At 35.7% G+C, this 19,258-nt stretch overlaps 1 protein-coding gene across 11 annotated transcripts in view; it reads left to right on the forward strand.

Moving 5' to 3' along the window:
- Window positions 1–19,258, forward strand: part of REPS1 (RALBP1 associated Eps domain containing 1) — a 73,482-nt gene that overhangs the window by 20,379 nt on the left and 33,845 nt on the right. For 10 of the 11 annotated variants that reach the window (XR_009543760.1, XM_060167406.1, XM_060167411.1 and 7 more), the window contains exons 2-8: window positions 10,967–11,090; window positions 12,718–12,914; window positions 13,047–13,200; window positions 13,756–13,880; window positions 14,385–14,547; window positions 14,824–14,887; window positions 16,033–16,187. Coding sequence is in view for 10 of the 11 variants with exons in the window: in XM_060167406.1 (XP_060023389.1) it covers window positions 10,967–11,090; window positions 12,718–12,914; window positions 13,047–13,200; window positions 13,756–13,880; window positions 14,385–14,547; window positions 14,824–14,887; window positions 16,033–16,187 (982 nt within the window). In the remaining variant the exon portion in view is untranslated. The remainder of the gene's footprint in view (window positions 1–10,966; window positions 11,091–12,717; window positions 12,915–13,046; window positions 13,201–13,755; window positions 13,881–14,384; window positions 14,548–14,823; window positions 14,888–16,032; window positions 16,188–19,258) is intronic. The other variant, XM_060167410.1, reaches the window with a different exon arrangement.

Raw genomic sequence — 19,258 nt, forward strand, 5'->3', positions numbered from 1 at the left:
AAACAGTTATCAAAACTTGATTCTGTGACCTAGTCGTCAAAACTAACAACTCTTGTTTTATGATGTAACATAGTAGAACTCTGGTATAGCACAGCTTATTATATGAATTTACCACTGGGAAAATACAATTGCTATGAAATAATGTAGTGGTTAAGTGCATGGGTTTCAATCCAAGTTCTGTTGTTTGCTGTGTGTCCTTGAGCAAGCTCACCAGCATATCAGTTTTCTGTTTTGAAAGAAGTACCTACCTCATAAGGTTGTTAGGATGATTGTGTTAGTTAATATGTTACTGAGCTTGGAACAGTGCTTGACACATTGTATGTATACCATCAGTGTTAACTACCATCATAATCATTATTGTCATCCTCACCCTTTAATAACCTTCAATAGCCCATAGCACGGGTTAGGACACTATCCTAAGAGTGGGATAAATGGGTTTCTCTTTATCACAAGTAATAGAGGGACTTCCCTGGTGCCAAAGTGGTTAAGAATCAGCCTGCCAGTGCAGGGGACACGGCTTCAAGACCTGGTCTGGGAAGATCCCACATGCCGCGGAGCAACTAAGCCCGTGTGCCACAACTACTGAGCTGGCGCTCTAGAGCCTGCGAGCCACAACTACTGAGCTGGCGTGCCACAACTACTGGAGCCCGTGCTCTGCAACAAGAGAAGCCACTGCAATGAGGAGCCTGCGCACTGCAACGAAGAGTAGCACCCCTCCCCCCCAGCTCGTCGCAACTAGAGAAAGCCCACGCGCAGCAACAAAGACCCAACGCAGCCAAATATAAATAAATAAATTTGTAAACAAACAAAACAAGTAATAGATATTTCCCAGGCCTGTGTTTTACTGACAACTTGCCAGTGATAGAGAAAAATGTACAAGAAATTACATCACAACTGCTTAACCCTGTTCACTCTAACTCTACTCACTGAGTGCAGACACTTTAGAGCTCCACTCTATTCTGTGTACTTAGGGAAAGTCATGGGCTTCCAGTCCTCCCAGTAAAGGAGCTGTAGTGGTAACATAGTGCAGTAGAGAAGAACATGCCCTGGAATCCTCCGCTTCCCCATTTCCTTGAACCATGGTGGGTTACTTTACCTCTATCCTTTAGTTCTCTTATCTGTAAAATAGCAGTAAAAGTCTCTGTCTTTCAGGGATGAAAGTTTCTGTTATGAAGACTAAATGAGCTAATTTATAAGGTGCTTAGAATGATGCCCAGCCCATGTTTAAATGTTTAACTTTTATTATTATTTTTAAAATTTTGGTAAACTAGAGTTGCTGTAGCTCTAGAATAGTCAGTTAAGTCTCCATGTAAGAAAACAGAGGGGCTTGATTACTAGTACTGGTTTCTGAAAAATGTTACTCTTTAATTAAGATTAATATTCAATATGACATATTGTAAGGGAACATGTTTTAAGTGTTGGCTTTTCCTGTAACCTTCTGCCTTCTGTTGGTTAAATGGAATCATTTATCTTTAAAGGTGTTTTGGAAAGGCAAATTATAAGTCTGTCTTTGCTTGAAACAATCCTGGCTTATGCCTCTTGTCCAGGCATACTTATAAATAGTACTCCCTTTCACTCTTGCAAATGTCTCAGGTTGGATGTAAATTTTGTGGTCACCCTAAGTATAGTTTATTGGCCAGATTGATTTTACTAGATTATCTCCATGTCTTAATAATATTTTCTAAAGGCAAACACTACTACTTTAAGCCTAAGTTTTAGATGGTTTGTGGGATTTTTCAAATCACTTTTGTATTTTTATTGTTTTTATCCTTTCTTACCTTTAATCTATATTTCAGTTTTAAGTTTTTTTGGTTAAGTAGGTAATACAAAAAATTATTTTAATTGGATGTGGGGACTTGAACTACCAGTAAACTTTATAGGCAGTCATATAATTTTTCATATTAGAATCTTTACATTTGAGGCTGTCAGAAATGTTTTATTTCTTTAGACAACTAATGACTGTGATACTGATTATAAGCAATAAAATATTTATTGGTCTGTATGTACTACTCTTACCATAGTTGACTGTCAAAAGGAGTTTATATTGCCCAAAGCGAGTAAAATTATAGCATTAGGAATCAGATATATTGCTAAGAGGAATCTTTTTAATTACCTATACCATTCAGAAGTTCAAGTCAAGAACTTCATAAAATTTTAAAATCTACATCTGTCCTCTTTTTTTTAACCTCTGTCCTCTTTTATAGTAATTAACTCAATATTCTTTTTTTAAATTTTTAAATAAATTTAAAAAATTTTATTTATTTACTTTTATTTTTGGCTGCCTTGGGTCTTTGTTGCTGCACGCAGGCTTTTCTCTAGTTGCGGCGAGTGGGGGCTACTCTTCGTTGTGGTTCGCGGGCTTCTCATTGGGTGGCTTCTCGTTGCAGAGCACGGGCTCTAGCCGCATGGGCTTCAGTAGTTGTGGCACTCGGGCTCAGTAATTGTGGCGTGCAGGCTCAGTAGTTGTGACGTATGGGCTTAGTTGCTCCGCGGCATGTGGGATCTTCCCTGACCAGGGCTCGAACCCGTGTCCCCTGCATTGGCAGGCGGATTCTTAACCACTGCACCACCAGGGAAGTCCCTCAGTACATTCTTTATGGTTCCTTGTTTTAGCGGGCAGAATGAAATCTGCCTTCCAGTATTAAGCTTCTAAGTCCTGTAGCAGTTATCTGTATTGTTATAGTATGTTCTTTGATGAATTCCTGTGATAATATTAGTAAGGGAAAAAGAACTTGTATAATATATTTGAACTTTTTTCTGCTGAAAAGTTATAGGAGACATTTGTAGTTTTTCTTTACACTGAAAAATATACCTTTTGCAAATACTTGTAGTGTAGAAAGGGGATTATTACTTATTTAGTACTTATCTGATATTTCAGTCCCTGATATATAGTAAGGGCGCAAGAAAATTCTGATATTGCTATTTAGCTACAGTATTTGACAAATTTTATACGTATCTTATTTTTGAGGTGGTCTGCAGAATGATGTGTGCCATTTGTCAGCAATGTATAGATGGTTTTCTTTGTTCTTTCTGAGGACATACTGTTGAGGAAGGACTTGGAGAACTCATCCTTAACTGAGATAGGAAAGTGGTTGAAATGTGACATGGAAGTTATGCATGAGGGTATGAGTGAAAGGAAGAAAAGAATCAAGAGAATACCTGTTTATTTACCTAAGTGTTAGGATAAAATCATGGCAGGAGAAAGCAAAGAAGCCATGTGGTTTTGAACTGTAGGCTTGTAATCAGAAATTATTTGAGGGCTTCCCTGGTGGCGCAGTGGTTGAGAGTCCGCCTGCCGATGCAGGGGACATGGGTTCGTGCCCTGGTCCGGGAAGATCCCACATACCGCGTAGACGCTGGGCCCGTGAGCCATGGCCGCTGAGCCTGCGCGTCCGGAGCCTGTGCTCCGCAATGGGAGAGGCCACAACAGTGAGAGGCCCGCGTACCGCAAAAAAAAAAAAAAAAAAAATCAGTTGCATTGTATAAGCAAAGCAAAAAGCATTAAAGGTTTTGGATAAGAAAGTAATATAGTAAAAGTGAGATTAGATATTTGCCCCAGTGCAACTAAGTATCTCAAAGGGGTTGGTAAGATTGCATTTCACTTCAGACCTGAGTTTAGTAGGAAATTGGCTGTGGAGTTGGTCACAGAGTGATAGCTAGAGTCGTTTAGGAATGCAAACATGCTTCATGAATCCAGTAATGGATGAGTTGCCCACTTTGTTGGAGTATGCTAAGTATTTAAATTAAATTGTTTTCGTAACAGAGGAAAATACTAGAGATTAATATGTCCACATAGCTTGTAAACAGGTGAAACATGCTTTGTGTTGACAGCAGTATTTGAAAGGGAATTAAGTCATGTTGGAATGATTGGGCTTTGATGTATGCCCTTATCTTCTTTGCCACTGACTTTTTTTTTCTTGACCTTTTCTACGTGCCACAGTGTACTGCAGCAAAGATGCATGGATGGATCATGTGGAATCCAAACTACATTGGACAACGCAAACTATGTTTATTATTAGAAAATGTTTCGTTTTTAAAGGAATGGTAAAAATGATCTTTCCTAGTAAGAAAGATTTAATTCAAATGAAGAGTAACAGAATGAATTCGGTAAATCAGGAGGATGTGGGCACCATGGGAGAGCAATTCTCTTCAGCACTAAGTGGCAAAATACAGTGCCAGATCTTTCGGGGGGTTCCAGTATGACTAAGTCATGGTCTCTGCCCACAAGGAGTTTAATGGAGGGAGGAGGTGTCAGGAGTGTGCAGTGTGGTTAACCTAATTACACAGGTAACTCAAGTAACTCAAATGGTAGAAGCTGGAGTACTAGTACAAAGAAAGAAAAAGTCATCTGCATATGGATAGCAGATGTTACAGGAAGGCGGAGCCTGTTATGATGGTTTGAAGAAAGGGTATAATTTTAATAGGCAGACATAGGTTACAGAGTGATCTGGTGAGAGAGAAAAGCAAAAATATGGAGATAGGTGAGCCCAGTCTCTAGATTGACTGAAGTAAGACTAGAAAAGCAGTTTGGGACAATTTTACAGAGTCTTGAGTGCTAGACTTATGAGTTTGTTCTTTAAATATAATATACATTATTCAGAGCTATACTTTAGGTTTGTTAATCTGGTAGTCTGTATAGGAGTAGAAGGAGACTGCAGCAAAGTTGATTCAAAAATATTTCATTCATTCATGTATCCAACCAACAAATGTATATAGGTACTGTAAATCAGGAGTTGTTCTAAGTGGTGGGAATATAAGAGATCTTCTCTGTTCTTTGGAAGCTCATTCTTTTGGGAGATGTTGACAATAAATAACAGTAGGGTACTCAGAGGAAGGATTGCACTTTGAGCTGAGGTCTGAATGACCGAGGAAGTAGCCAAGCAAAGATCTGAGGGGCAAACTGCGGATATGGCAAGTGCAAAGTCCTTGAAGTGGGAGCAGTCTTGACTTATTGAAGGAAAGGAGGAAGAGGTGTTTTAGAGTTCTTGTATTAGTTATACTGTGGGTGTGTATAAGGACTGGACCTGACACTCCAGGGAAGGATGAAATAATGCCTTTTCTTTTAATTAATTTCCCTTGGTTATTCTTCAGTTGTCTCAGTACTTTGAGTCACTTGCTAGATAACAAGATCTTATATAAAGCCATTGTATAATGATTCATTAATGACCTGAATTAATGACCTGAGAATAATTTGGGGGGGCTTCCAGAGTCTCAGCTGAAACACTCTAGGACCATTATATAAGTAGGATAGGTTAATATATAATAATACCTGTATATATGGTTATCTTTCATGAAACTTGGTCTCACTTTTTTCTACCCTGCTTGCTAGAGGACCTGAAGGAACATTATTGTAGTTTTTGCCATTTATTTTATGCCATTTTTCTAGTAACTATAGAATACTCTCTGAGACAGAATATGTAGATATGTGATCTAGGTGTTTTAGTTGATCTGCATATTTAAAAAAATTATCTGAATCCACATTAGCATTTAAAAATGAGAACAATATCATAGAATATTCCAGATTTCCAGCTTTACAAAAATCTGAAGATGGCATCATTTGACAGATGTTCTTCTATAGCAGCAGTTAGCTAGAGCTGAATAGCAGCTGCTCTTGTCACACCTGCTCACCTTACCTCACTACATCCCCCATCTGGCCAGTTTCACTGATTAATGGTATACTTGCTTGCGCCTGTAGACATTGTGTTTTCAGTGGCTGCTCTCGAGCAGGGAGTATGTAGCATTGACATCAAAGCAAGAGGTCCTTCTATCACTACCATATAGAGAGTGTGCTCTATAATAGCATTTCTCAGAGTTTGATCTGCAGAGCCCTGGTCTGATATTTTCATAATAATACTAATATGTTATTCCTCCCTGCTCCCCCGCTTTTTTTTTTTTTTATCCTGTGTTGACCTTTGCATTGGTAATGCAAAAGAAGTGGTGGGTAAAACTGACTCCTTAGCACAAATCAATGCAGTGTCACCAAACTGTAATAGTATTGTATTCTTTACTGCCATACAAGAAGGAAACCAATTTCACTGAAGAATGTTCTATGTAGGAAAAAAAACCCTGATTTTATTAAATCTTCACCCTTGAGCATATATCTTTTTAGTATTTTGTGTGATGCAGTGGGAAGTATGCATAAAGCACATTTGCTGCATACTGAAGAATGATGGTTGTCTTGAGGAAAAGTACTTACTTTATTGTTTGACTTGTGATCTGTACTGACTTTTTTTTTATGGAGCACCATTTTTCTTGAAGGAACAGCTTACTTGGGTATTGGGCAAAGATTTTCTTGAAAATGAAGCAAGTATGACTGTCACTTAAGGGAAAACAACTAATGCTATTTGTTACTAATGATATAAAATTTGAGCTTTCTGGCAAAAATCAGGATTTTGGAAAACTTAGCTGCAACCATGTGTTTGACTGCTTCCCAGTATTTAATGACTTTTCTGATGAGACCAGTGGTGATATTAACAAATGTAATTTTAAAAAATATTTTGTAAATAAAATGTGTCAACATTTGGAAGATCTGCATGACTATGAACCAGTAATTTACATATGACCAAAGCAGGTTGCAGTGCACCAGATACACCAATGGATTTTTAATGTAAGAGTATACAAAAGAGTTTATTAATATGGCTTTGGATTCTATATTGCAGCTAACCTTTAAGCAACTAGCACTTGTAGAGTTTTGGTATGGTATCAAAAAATGATAACAGATTTATCTGAAAAGGCTATTTAAATTGCCCTCTGTTGGGACTTCCCTGGTGGCACAGTGGTTGAGAGTCTGCCTGCCGATGCAGGGGACACAGGTTCGTGCCCCAGTCCGGGAGGATCCCACATGCCGCGGAGTGGCTAGGCCCGTGAGCCATGGCTACTGAACCTGCGTGTCCAGAGCCTGTGCTCCACTCCACAACGGGAGAGGCCACAACAGTGAGAGGCCCGTGTACCGCAAAAAAAAAAAAAAATCCACCTGCCAACGCAGGGGACACGGGTTCAGTCCCTGGTCCAGGAAGATTCCACATGCCGTGGAGCAACTAAGGCTGTGTGCCACAACTACTGCCTGAGCACCTAGAGCCCATGCTCCACAACGAGAAGCCACCGCCACAAGAAGCCCGCACAGCGCAATGAAGAGTAACCTGTTGCCACAACGAGAGAAAGCCTGCACATGGCAACGAAGACCCAAGACAGCCAAAAATAAATAAATAAATAAATAAAAATTAAAAAACCTGTCCTTTGTCTTCCAACACATACCTGTGTGAAGTGAGTGTCTTTAAACAAAGCAACATATTGCAGTGAATCAAATACAGAAGCAGATATTAATCTTCTCATAAGCTGGACATTAAGGAAATTTGTATATATATAAAACAATGTACTCTCAATTTTTTATTTTGGAAAGAAGTTATTTTCGTAAAATTTTATGTTACGTGTGATAGGATTATTCTTGTGTTTAAATGAATTCATAGGTGCATTTTTTTTAATATCCCAATTTAAATTCTAATATGGTAAATATCAATAAATACAAGCCACAAAAACAAACGCTTTGAGGGAGTCCTCTTTAATTTTTTTAAGCATGTATAAGGAGGGATCCTGATACCAAAAAGTTTGAATATCACTGCTCTGGGCTCTTAAACAGCATTGATTCCCAAAGTGTGTTATACAGAGCATCTGATCTATGGACCACTAGTTCTAAAGCATTTTAATAGATACTAAACCAAATAGAGATTTGTTTCTAGGCTGTAGGATTTTTTAGTGCCTCTTATGAACTAAAAATGCATTGTAAAGTCGCCAAGGGGGCTATAATATATGTTTATTCAACTACAGAGCATTTAACTTGACTGGTGTTCTTTGGAATACATTTTGGAACTACTGCCCCATAAACATGCCATGTTGAGAGTTCTGTTTAGCTATGCCTTGGAGGCACCTGGGAAGAGAGGCCTCGGACTCAGACTAATCTGGCTTTGAACCCTGACTGCCACCTACTAACCTCAGTTTCCTTTCCTATGAACTGGGGATAATGGTAGCCAACATTAGAGGAGTGTTCTGAGCGTTAAGTGGGACAAGAAGTAAACAGTCTTCCTAATAATAGGTATTCAGTGTAATTGTTCCCTGTTTTCCTCTAATTTCTCTAGTAAACCTGAGTCTCCATTACAAGTTATTCCCATGTCGGTAAAGCTGATGAGTCACAGAGAGGTGTGGGGACAAGTCTAACAAGTTAATGAAACAATAAAAGTTAGACTGACTTGGGAGCCAGCGTTGTGCATGTAGGTAGACCAAACTGCCTGGGCTTTTAAGCCAGCAAAAACAGCCAGCTTGTCCATTGACCCAGTCCAACTTAAATTAAAGAATGTTTATAAAAATGAAAGCAATGGAGTCACCTTCTCAATTTTAACTTGATAGTGACTATAAAGGGAGGATCTTACTTTCTATTATATTTTATTAAACATTCATAAAATTTCATTTTGGAGAGAATTTTGACAGTATTCTCAGTGATGATGTATTGATTCTTAGTATTATATATAGTTTCAATATATTCCTCATTCCACTTTTTTGCATTTTTCTACTTTATAATTCAGCTCGTAGATTCAAGCTGAAATTCTCAAATAACTTCCATATACCTTTCTTGTTGTTAGAATTCCCTGTACCTCATGTTCTGAGCATAGGATTAAAGAACCTTCCTAGTGCATTTAAACTACTCTTTCATTGTCACTTTGTACTAGGCACTCAACTTTTAGGACTTACTGAGGGTACTTGCTCTGAGGCAGCTGACATTATTCTAGGAAAAGGACAGTGGACAGCATGTCTTGGTAGAAGATTAAAAGCATGACTTTGAATTATAGCTCTGCCCTTTTTTGAGCCCTCTGGCCTTAATTACTTGGCCAGTCTGATTCTCTTTCTTCTCCTGTAAAATGATAAAAATAGCAATTCTACTCCATTATTTTTAGGATTAGATGGGAACACCTTGAGTATTTAGCACTGTGCTTAGCATTGTGTGCACTCAGTAAATGTTAGCCCTTTCCCCAACATGTCCATATTTTGTGTATCAGAAGTAAAAAATGATGCTTGTGTACATTTTGCTCATTGGAGAGCTCTTCGAGTTATTATTAAAGAACTATTTATTCTTGTTTTCTACAGTATTAAAAGGTTGATTCCTTTTCTAAGCCATGGCGTACAAGGTATAAAGGCAGTGACTAGAAAGACTGCTGATAGAGCAAAAATACTACCTTGGCAAAAAGGAAAAAGTCACAAATCATTAAGAACAGAACAAAACAAAAACTCTTAATAGTGTTATTCCATTAGGTGAAAAAAAAAAAACCACTTTTTTTAAGCACCCCGAATACATATGTTATCTTCCAGCAGTTGTATAATTTTATGCTTTACATTTAGATCTGTGATCCATTTTGAGTTAATTTTTGTAAAGGGACTAGGTGTACTTTTTTGGGCATTCATTCTGCTTTGTGTTCTCTTAGCTTACTGGATCAGTGGTTCAGTTTCTGGCATTAATTTGGGGGAAACTTTTAGTTATTATTGTTTCAAGTAAATCTTCTGTTCTTTTTATTCTCCTTCTTGTCTTCTTATTACATGTATGTCATACCTTTTGTAGTTGTCCCACAGTTTTCAAATATTCTGTTCTGTTTTTTCCTCTTTTAGTTTTAGAGGTCTTACTGAGATCCTCAAGCTCGAAGATTATTTCCTCAGCCATGTCCAGTCTACTAATAAGCCCATCAAAGGCATTCTTTGTTTTATAGTGTTTTAGATATCTAGCTTTTTTGGGGAGGAGGGGGGGTTTCTTAGGATTTCCATTTCTTTGCTTATATTGCCTATTCTGTTCTTGTATGGTGTCTACTTTATCCATTAGAGCCCTTCACATACTAATCATAGTTCTAAACTCCTGGCCTGATAATTCCAACATCACTGCCCCTTAGTGGCAGAACAACAACTTCCTCCTGTGCTGATTATTCATAGCAAAAATGACTGTATTTTTTCCTTGTGCAAGTAAACAAATGGTTATTGTTATTGTGATATGTTGCTGAACCAGTGATAGTTGCTTTTTTGCAATTCTAGTAAATACTTCTGATTTAGTACCACAGCGTCTCAGGTACCTTAATCTTCCTTTGAGTGTTTTGGGAAAAAGAAAATAGACAAAATATGTTCCCTTTGTACAAGAAGTTGAATTTTTTGAGAAGCTGAGACAAGGATACTTAGTGCTTGTTTTAAGATTACTTTATGATGTCTGTATAGTAGATGTTACTTCAGCTTTGGGAATTATAATTTAATCTTGTAATTCAAAATTCTCTTTTCTAGTCTGATACTTGTAGTAGCCAGTCGAGAAATACTTGTTGAGTGACTAGAATGATCCTTGAAAGCCTTCATGCTTTAAAAAAAAAAGCAAACAAACAAAAATTGTTGTTTTAAAGAAAAGTAGTATAACCACATTAAATATAATCTGGAAAATAAGAGGGAAAAAAAACCATACTGTTAATCTCACCTAACAAATTTGTTGGTAGAATTTTTATATATCTGTTTGTTTTAAAAGTTCTGTTTATGTAGTTAAAATTATGCCTCCTGCCTTTTCCCACTTAGTATGTCATTTTATGACTTACTTTAAATGGCTGCTTAATAATCTGTTAGTTGCAGAAACTTTTGGCCCTATTGTATGCACAGTGTTTATGAAGAAGAGTAGATGGTACATTTGTTTCTAAAAGATGTGATTCTTAATAAAATGTAGTTACTTATCACATGAATTTTAATACGTAGGAGAGTGATAACCCTCTTATTGTAAGATCAGTGCCTTTTTATTTTCAAACATTTAAACCTGAAACTTGAGGAAGTTGGTTGTCAGTTGAGAGTAATATACCATATGTCAGCTATGTATTTTGGAGAAGTGATAAACAGAAGTTAGATAGCTGCTTATGTGGAGAATTATTGTCATAATTCTTAATGTTAACATTGTGTTCTTTTATAGATTATGGAGCTTTGTGGTGCAACTAGACTTGGTTATTTTGGAAGAAGTCAGTTCTATATTGCTTTGAAACTTGTAGCTGTTGCCCAGTCTGGCTTCCCTTTAAGAGTGGAAAGTATAAATACAGGTAAATATGGAATATATTAGTAACTGAAATGAAAATGAACTTCTAATCACAAATGAAGTAAAGTCAGACCTGTTGAGTCTTTCTGATGTTTCAGTGGCATTTGTGACGTTGAGTTAGTGTCATGTCTTTTACTACCATGCTCTTTTCATTTGTTAATATTAGAAAAATATGTCTGTCTTAACTCTGTTATGGCATATATGTACTTCATACATATTTGATGGTAATATAAAAACTGTTAAAATGGTGATTTTTAAAAATTAATTTACTAAAAATTGCTTAGAATTTAGATGAATAATTTTATCAAGGTAAATGATGAATTATAGCGCCCATCTTCATATATGCTTTCCTTATATTCTTTTCTACTAACTAAGTATAAAACAACATTATACTTTGTGTTTTCCTGTTTGGAAAAGCCATGAAAGCTCCATTTGAAATTAGAAAGTATTAGTTAACCAAAACTTTGATTGAAAGACACAGTATTAAAAATATTGGCAGACCAAAACCCAAATACAAGCATCTAACCACCTTACAAATGTCACCTAGGATAATTTGTTTTTCTGTTATTTGGAGGCTCATTGATGCCGAAGTAGATGGAAATTCTATAAAGGTAGGCACTTAAATGCAGAGTTCTTTGGTTTTCATAGGAAATGCGGGCAAGAGAAAACTTGAGGTTTTCTCTGATGTTAGAATTTTTATAACATAGTTTTCAGTACCAGCTCAGTTTATTAGTCATCCAGAGGTTTTCATTGTGGAGCTCTAGTTTGCCACATATCATTGTTCTAGAGTTGAGAGTTTACATTCTTTCCAGGTAATATTGAATTCCTTTATATAAATGCTGAATAAACAATATTTTCCCTTCTTAATGTGGAGATTCTAAAGAGAAATTCTGGTAATCATGGTGGAGGGAAGTACACTTTCCTCTAAAAATGGTTTTGGTGCTGTATTGTTCTAGTCTAAAAGTGTGCAGAGAAATTCTCAGTCTTTTGTCCTCTTTTCTACTTAAAATTGAATGTAGAATATTTGCCTGTAGGAGTGTCATAAGCTAGACTGAAGTGGGTGGGTATAACTGACGCCTTGTTCTGTGTCCTTGGTAGGTGAACAGTAAGTTGTTTTCAGGAATTTCTGCAATGAAAATGTCTAGATTAATCTAGTCTCAAAGTTAGTGACATATTCTTATTTTGCTTAGAGCTCTAACATCTTCCTTTAGGGAACCAGTGTGAGTAGAAACAGCCTAGGCTTCGGGGTCCGATTCACCTGGGTGGAAATCCTAACTGTCAATGACCTTGGTATCTTGGAGTCTCAGTTTCTTTCTCTGTAAAATGGGGTTGATAATGTTTATGAGATGAGATAGATATAAAGTACAAGCATAGGGCCAGACATGCAATGAACATTTAATACAGCTTAACTCCTTAAGGACAGTTTGGTGTTACTTCTTTCTAGGTTAGAGTTTCCCTAAACAATCTAAGAGAGATGATCTGAATTTTGTAGAGGTAAACATTTTGTGCCTGTTGTTTCTGTATCGGTTTTTGCAAAAATTCTTTCTAATGTCAAATTCATCTCTTATTTCAGTTTTTCGTGTGTATACCTTTTTTTATTTTGAAGTAATAATTATTTTTGTGGTTAACAGTAAAGGACCTTCCTCTGCCAAGATTTGTTGCTTCAAAGAATGAACAGGAATCTCGTCATGCAGCCTCATATTCTTCAGATTCTGAAAATCAAGGGTCTTATTCTGGTGTAATTCCCCCACCACCGGGCAGGGGGCAAGTGAAAAAGGGATCCACAAGCCATGATACTGGCCAGCCTCGTACATCTGCAGATCAGCAGGTAAGCATGTGCATGTAAATGCTATCAGTTGATGTCCTGTGCTAATGCTTACACTGAAACATTTATTGAGTGCCTTGGTAATGAAAATGTTACCTTAAAATTTAAATTTTAAAGTAATGATGTTCTTTCTAGGAACCTGTATCCCCAGTAGTTTCGCCACAGCAGTCTCCACCAACTTCTCCACACACATGGAGGAAGCACAGCCGCCATCCCAGTGGAGGAAACAGTGAGAGGCCTCTTGCAGGACCTGGGCCATTTTGGTCTCCCTTTGGTGAAGCACAATCAGGTATTTAGAAATTTTTTTAAAGTAACATTTATTAAGGGTTGTAAATTGAAGAAAACTTGATAATGTTCCTTTAAGAGTTGCCTCCAAGTCAATTTTTAATTATATGTTAAGTGCCTTAAAAAGCAAAAGCCAGCTGTGAAAGTTTCTAAGTAGATATATCACTTTGAAGAGTGATAATTGCATTTATTTATATCTATGATGCTTAGACAAAAGTTTACTGGGATCAGATTCTCTGAAGGGTAAAATGAATAAATAAATATTCCTAGGGATATATTCCTAAGTATAGATTATATTAGTGAAGGGAAGTACACTTTGTTGTAAAAATGATTCTGCTGCTATATTGCTTATTACAGCAATAAATTGGTTATACCAAATGAGGTATAATTTTAAATTGACAGAAAAGATTCCATTTTGGAAATTGTTAACATTTCTTCAAAGTTAGCATTTAAAAGAAAACTTTTATGTGTGTGTGGTGATTTGTTATCATTAAAAACCTTGTAACTTTATTTTTTTCCTGCAAAAATGAGTCAGCATGTTTACCCATTCTGCTTTTAGGTTCTTCTGCTGGTGATGCAGTATGGTCAGGGCATTCTCCACCTCCACCTCAAGAAAATTGGGTCAGTTTTGCAGATACTCCACCAACCAGTACTCTTTTAACCATGCATCCTGCTTCTGTCCAGGTGTGACATTTTATTGGTATTGCATTTTTATTTGCTTCATTCAGAGTATTGCTGCAGTCATTGTTTTCATATTTTGCTGTTGCAAATTTTATAAATGCAAGTTCACTCTTTTACAAAAAAACCAGAACTCTGTGCGTTTTCTTCAAGTCTGTTTTCATTGGAATGTTTCACTGAAAGTTTTGGCTGATTTTCTTGCTAATTCCATAGTGAAGCTTTGAAAGGTTTCTGCATCTAGGAATATATTTGCTTGGCTTTCTTAGCACATTTTACATAACTTTCTGTTGCTTACATATTGCTGTCGTTCTACACATTTATATAATCATTGTGCAAAAACGTTTAATAACCTATATAACAAATATGTGGTTTGCTGATGAGTTTGTGAAGACTTCTTATTTTTTAAACATCCACAAAAAGTTTTACTTTCAAAGATAAGTAACCTAGCGATCTTGGTCCATGTAATCATATAGATAGATGCTGTACTGAGGAAAAAATGTTTCATTACAGGACCAGACAACAGTACGAACTGTAGCATCAGCTACAACTGCCAATGAAATTCGTAGGCAATCCAGTAGTTATGACGATCCCTGGAAAATAACAGATGAACAAAGACAGTATTATGTAAATCAATTTAAAACCATTCAGCCTGATCTAAACGGATTTATTCCAGGTGAGTTGTTAAAAACAGAAGTTCTTCTAGATGGGATAGGACAATCTCAATTTCATAATCTCAAAAACATGGTTTTATTGGTCAGAGATTATAAAGGATAAATTAATTCTCAAATTGCCTAAAAACTTTCTAATCGCTGGAAACCAAAAACATGGCATGTACACGTTACGGTTACCTTTTTCTCAGTGACAAAAGTCTTAAGACTCTTACCTCACATTTTATTCTTGGAGCTGTAAGTTCAGAATAACATTAAACAACACTGTTTTAATATTTCAGGATCTGCAGCTAAAGAGTTTTTTACAAAATCAAAACTTCCTATTCTTGAACTTTCTCATATTTGGTAAGTGTGGTATATCATTAGTTGGGTAATGTGGGTTGTTTCAGAGGAGTTTATAGCAGGTAGATTTTTGAACTTTAAAAAATAAACTATTAGAGTAACCTTTTCAAGAGTATTCTCAAAGAACTCAGTATTGCCTTATAATAGCCAGCTTCTCTCTCACTCTTTAGAAAAGAAATAAGTGATAACACTGTAGTAGTTCTTTAAAATGGGTTATAAAATTCTTTAAGCTGTATCACCTGTTTCTTGTTGAAAGCATAATGTGTGGAATAAAAGCTAGTTTGCTCATACATGGTTATGTTTATCACATTTGTTTTTTAACAAGTTTAGTAAGTCCTATACCAAGGCGTGATCTTAAGGACATGCTTAGCTGCCATTTAAATATAGACTGAGACTCAGGATAGCTGCTGTGTAGTTGAAATTAGCCATTAAAACACAAATTACAATCACAAATTATTTTTTAAAAACAATTATTGGATAAACAAATGTTATTTCTACTGTATATCAGTGTATTTCTTTACATTCTAAATTATTTTGTTATTAAGGTTTTTAGAAGCATAGGATGCTATGGTAGGAAGTAGGTAGATAATGCCTAAAACCGAAAAATCAAGAAGTAGCAATATATGCATGCTATTTATGTAGTTTAAGGTAATGAATGAAAAATGGTTGCATCTGCAACCAGAAAATCGACATCAGGGTGGGGCTGCTCTTTCTTTGTATCAAGCCTTTTAATTCTGTTGGATGCCTTAAAGTGCATACATGTAGAAGTTTGATAACAGTAAAAACAGTTTTTAAAAATTTCAGTGACTTACTAACTAAGCCTAGCTTTAACTAAATCCTGTTACTAAAAATGCATATGGGGTAAAGGTCATTTTTTGGTGACTTTATTTATTGGGACTGTTTCTTCAGCATTTTATTATGAGAATTTAAGACATACAGAAAAGTTTAAAGAATTGTTCCTTGAACACCCATATGCCCGCTGCCTACAGTTAACAGTTTGCTATATTTGTTTTATTACATATCTTTCCATCTATGGAATTTTAAAAATTATAGATTGCAATTTTCTGGGAAAGGATTTCTCTCCTTTTTGAGACCTAAAGGGAGTCAAAGCAGAATATGATTATATTAATAAGAAGTTTTTCTTCTAGGGAACTCTCAGACTTTGATAAAGATGGAGCCTTGACACTGGATGAGTTTTGTGCTGCTTTTCATCTGGTAGTTGCTAGGAAGAATGGCTACGACTTACCGGAAAAACTCCCTGAAAGCTTAATGCCCAAACTGATTGATTTGGAAGATTCAGCAGGTAAGACCGGGAGCTGAAGAGACCTGACTGCATGCCTTAATAAACATAACACTTGATTCTTAAAGCAAAATAAAGATAGACATTAAAACTTAGTTTAAGAGCATAAACATTTCATCAGAAGCACGTAGATTTGCCATCAGAATAGGATGTACAGGCTGAACCTGGATTAATGGCTTGGCTTATTTAGTAAACTTTAAATAAAGAGATAAAGAATACATGCCACTATTTCACCTTACACTAGTGACTTGCAGAGATCTGAAGAGCATTTCATAGTATCTTGTTACTTTGCTGCCTTTAATTGCATTATAAATTGTCTGAAGTGGGTAAAGTAGCCTGTCTTCATTATCAACATTTTTCCATTTAATGCATCTTAATTTGTTGAAGGGAATGCCTGGTTTATCCTTAGACCTCTACAGTCGCAAGCATTTTCCTTTAAAAAGCCCACTTCTTTTCTTCAGACTCTAAAGAAATCTGGGAAATTTGTATTTGATTGTAGATAGTGCTTTTTTTAAAATGTTTACAAGAATGCTTTTATAAGTGCTCATACTTACTGGTAGCTTTCTTTAAAAGGAAATAAGACTACAAGGGGTAAAAAATGAGTACTTTTTCCTTACATTCTGAATGAATAAGAGGAAATTAATGCTAAATTATTAATGTACCTAATTAAAACTAAATTATTGTTTACAATTTTTCTATCTAAATTCTCTTGTATTTTATGTTGGAAGGAATTTTATGCTTTTAAAAAGAGAAGATAGAACGAAATTTGGCTCTTAAAAGGGCAACGTCTGTTTAACTCAGAAACGCAAGTCATCTGACTTCACTGTCTAAATTTTACGGAAAGAACCATATACATGTCATTACTGTCAGGAAGAGAACAGTCTCCTTGGAGTTAAGAATCTGAGTGTGCTTCTAGTTTTGCTACTTACTCTGTGACCTTCCTTGGGCAAGTTCTAACCATTTACTCTTATTTTTTCCTTCTGTTTCTCCACCTGAAATGCGGATTTGATGCCATTCATATTTTAAGACCTGAATTGTATCCTGACCTTTTATCAACCAATAGGTTGATTAAATAATTTACTGTTGATTTCAGTTTTTTAGAAACATTATCCTGTGAGAATCCTAGGATTTGCCTAATCATTTCAGGTAGTTATTTGGCGTCAGTTACCCTCTAACTTGAGCTGAAAGCGAAGCGTTTTTGTCAGATAATTTTGCTTCAGAGTTCTTTGGTTTACCTAATTAGGAAATAAACAAAAATCACTTCTTTATTTAGCTTTTTGCTAGTAGCCAAAAGGGAAGCAATTTTGATAGCTGCAGACTTGCTGCATCATTGATTTATAAATTGGGCTCGTATGTATAGTTTTTTTATGACTTTAATTTTTTAAAACCTGATAGCATACTAATACAAGAAATAAGTTAAGCTTATTCTGTTGTATGTCATTTTCTAGAGATTTGTCTGATCTTGTTATCTATTGGATTCAGATAGGTGAATCTGACTTTTGCATGTAGTCAGTAGAGTCTTTGTTTTCTTTCTTTAATTTAAATAAAGTGTGATTCTTTGTCATGTTGATCTACTGACGGAATTTTAAGGCTGATGATGCAAGTTCTTTCCTGGGCATTTGTCTTTTTACACCTGTTAGATTTGTTTAGCAAAGAGACACTCTGGTTTTTTGCCTGCATGTCTCTATACACTATTCCTTTAACTATAATTTTAAAGGTGTCAAAGACTCAGTTTTTTCCAATTCTAACATAATATTATATGGTTTCCAGTCAAATTTATTGTGAACATTTTGACCACACAATATTAGATTAAAATCTGCTTTGCCTACTCATAAATGATGAATTTGGAGTTCTATTTTGAGGTGGGAAGAACCATTTAATCTTCTTTCTCCTACCTATCATAAGCCTGGGATTCATGACACAAAGTCCTTTGAATATAGAAATTGTCATGTGACACTGTGATTCAATCAGTATCCTTAAAAACCATTTTTAAATAGCTGTGTTTTTAGATGTTCCCAGTTAAAGGAGGCACACCCAAACACTTTCTTTTGGCTGACCTGAGAACTTACCATAAATATTCCTTCTGTGGAGACTTTGTGCCTTACAGGCAAAGGTGGTTTCTATCTTCTCTGATCTTGCACAGCATATCCTATGTGCTGTTCATTATGGCACACATTATGCTGAATCCTGTTCTTTTTTTCCTCTTTCTACCACTACACTCTGAGCGCCTTAAAAAAATAGGAGATGTATCGTATTCATTGTAGTATCCTCAGGACCTAGCACTTGCAGGCATGGACTAAGTAGCTTAGTAAATAATTATTGAGTAAATTATGCTAAATATGTGCCATTTTTAAAGTAGGGTTTTTTCCTTAACATTTCTGTCTTTGGAAAAACAGTCATTTGTTTTAACTTTATGATGTTGGGACATATTAAAATATTAGCTCCACAAGTATTCTATATTTACAATTTAAGTAACTCTCACAGAAAAATAGATGATGAATAATGATGACTTGAGTTACAGTTGCTTGAAGTAACAAGCTAAGCTTTCTGTAGGCATGCAAACATAGGTGGGATATATATGTATTTTTTCCAAAGTCATTTGATTAGATTTATAGGATTAAATATACCAGATAAAACAGAACAACCAAGGACCAGAGGTAGAAGTACTTGTGTAGACCTGAATTAAAATATTTAACATTGAACATCACTGAATTTGACAGCTGGAGTAAATAACTTTCATTGTCTTATAAAAGAAAACATACAAGAATTCATCTGTGGAAGCTTTCTGAAGGTGAATTCAAGAAAGAATGGTAATCTTCTAGGAATAGCTATCTTCTTTTTTTCTAAATTTTTAAAATTTTTATTGGAGTATAGTTGACTTACAATGTTGTGTTAGTTTCAGGTGTACTGCAAAGTGAATCAGTTATACATAGACATATATCCACTCTTTTTTTAGATTCTTTTTCCATATAGGTCATTACAGAGTATTGAGTGGAGTTCCCTGTGCTATTCAGTAGGTACTTACTGGTTATCTATTTTATATATAGTAGTGTGTATATGTCAATCCCAATCTC

Source organism: Lagenorhynchus albirostris, chromosome 12 (genome assembly GCF_949774975.1).
Source record: "Lagenorhynchus albirostris chromosome 12, mLagAlb1.1, whole genome shotgun sequence".
In the NCBI taxonomy this organism is placed as follows: domain Eukaryota; kingdom Metazoa; phylum Chordata; class Mammalia; order Artiodactyla; family Delphinidae; genus Lagenorhynchus; species Lagenorhynchus albirostris.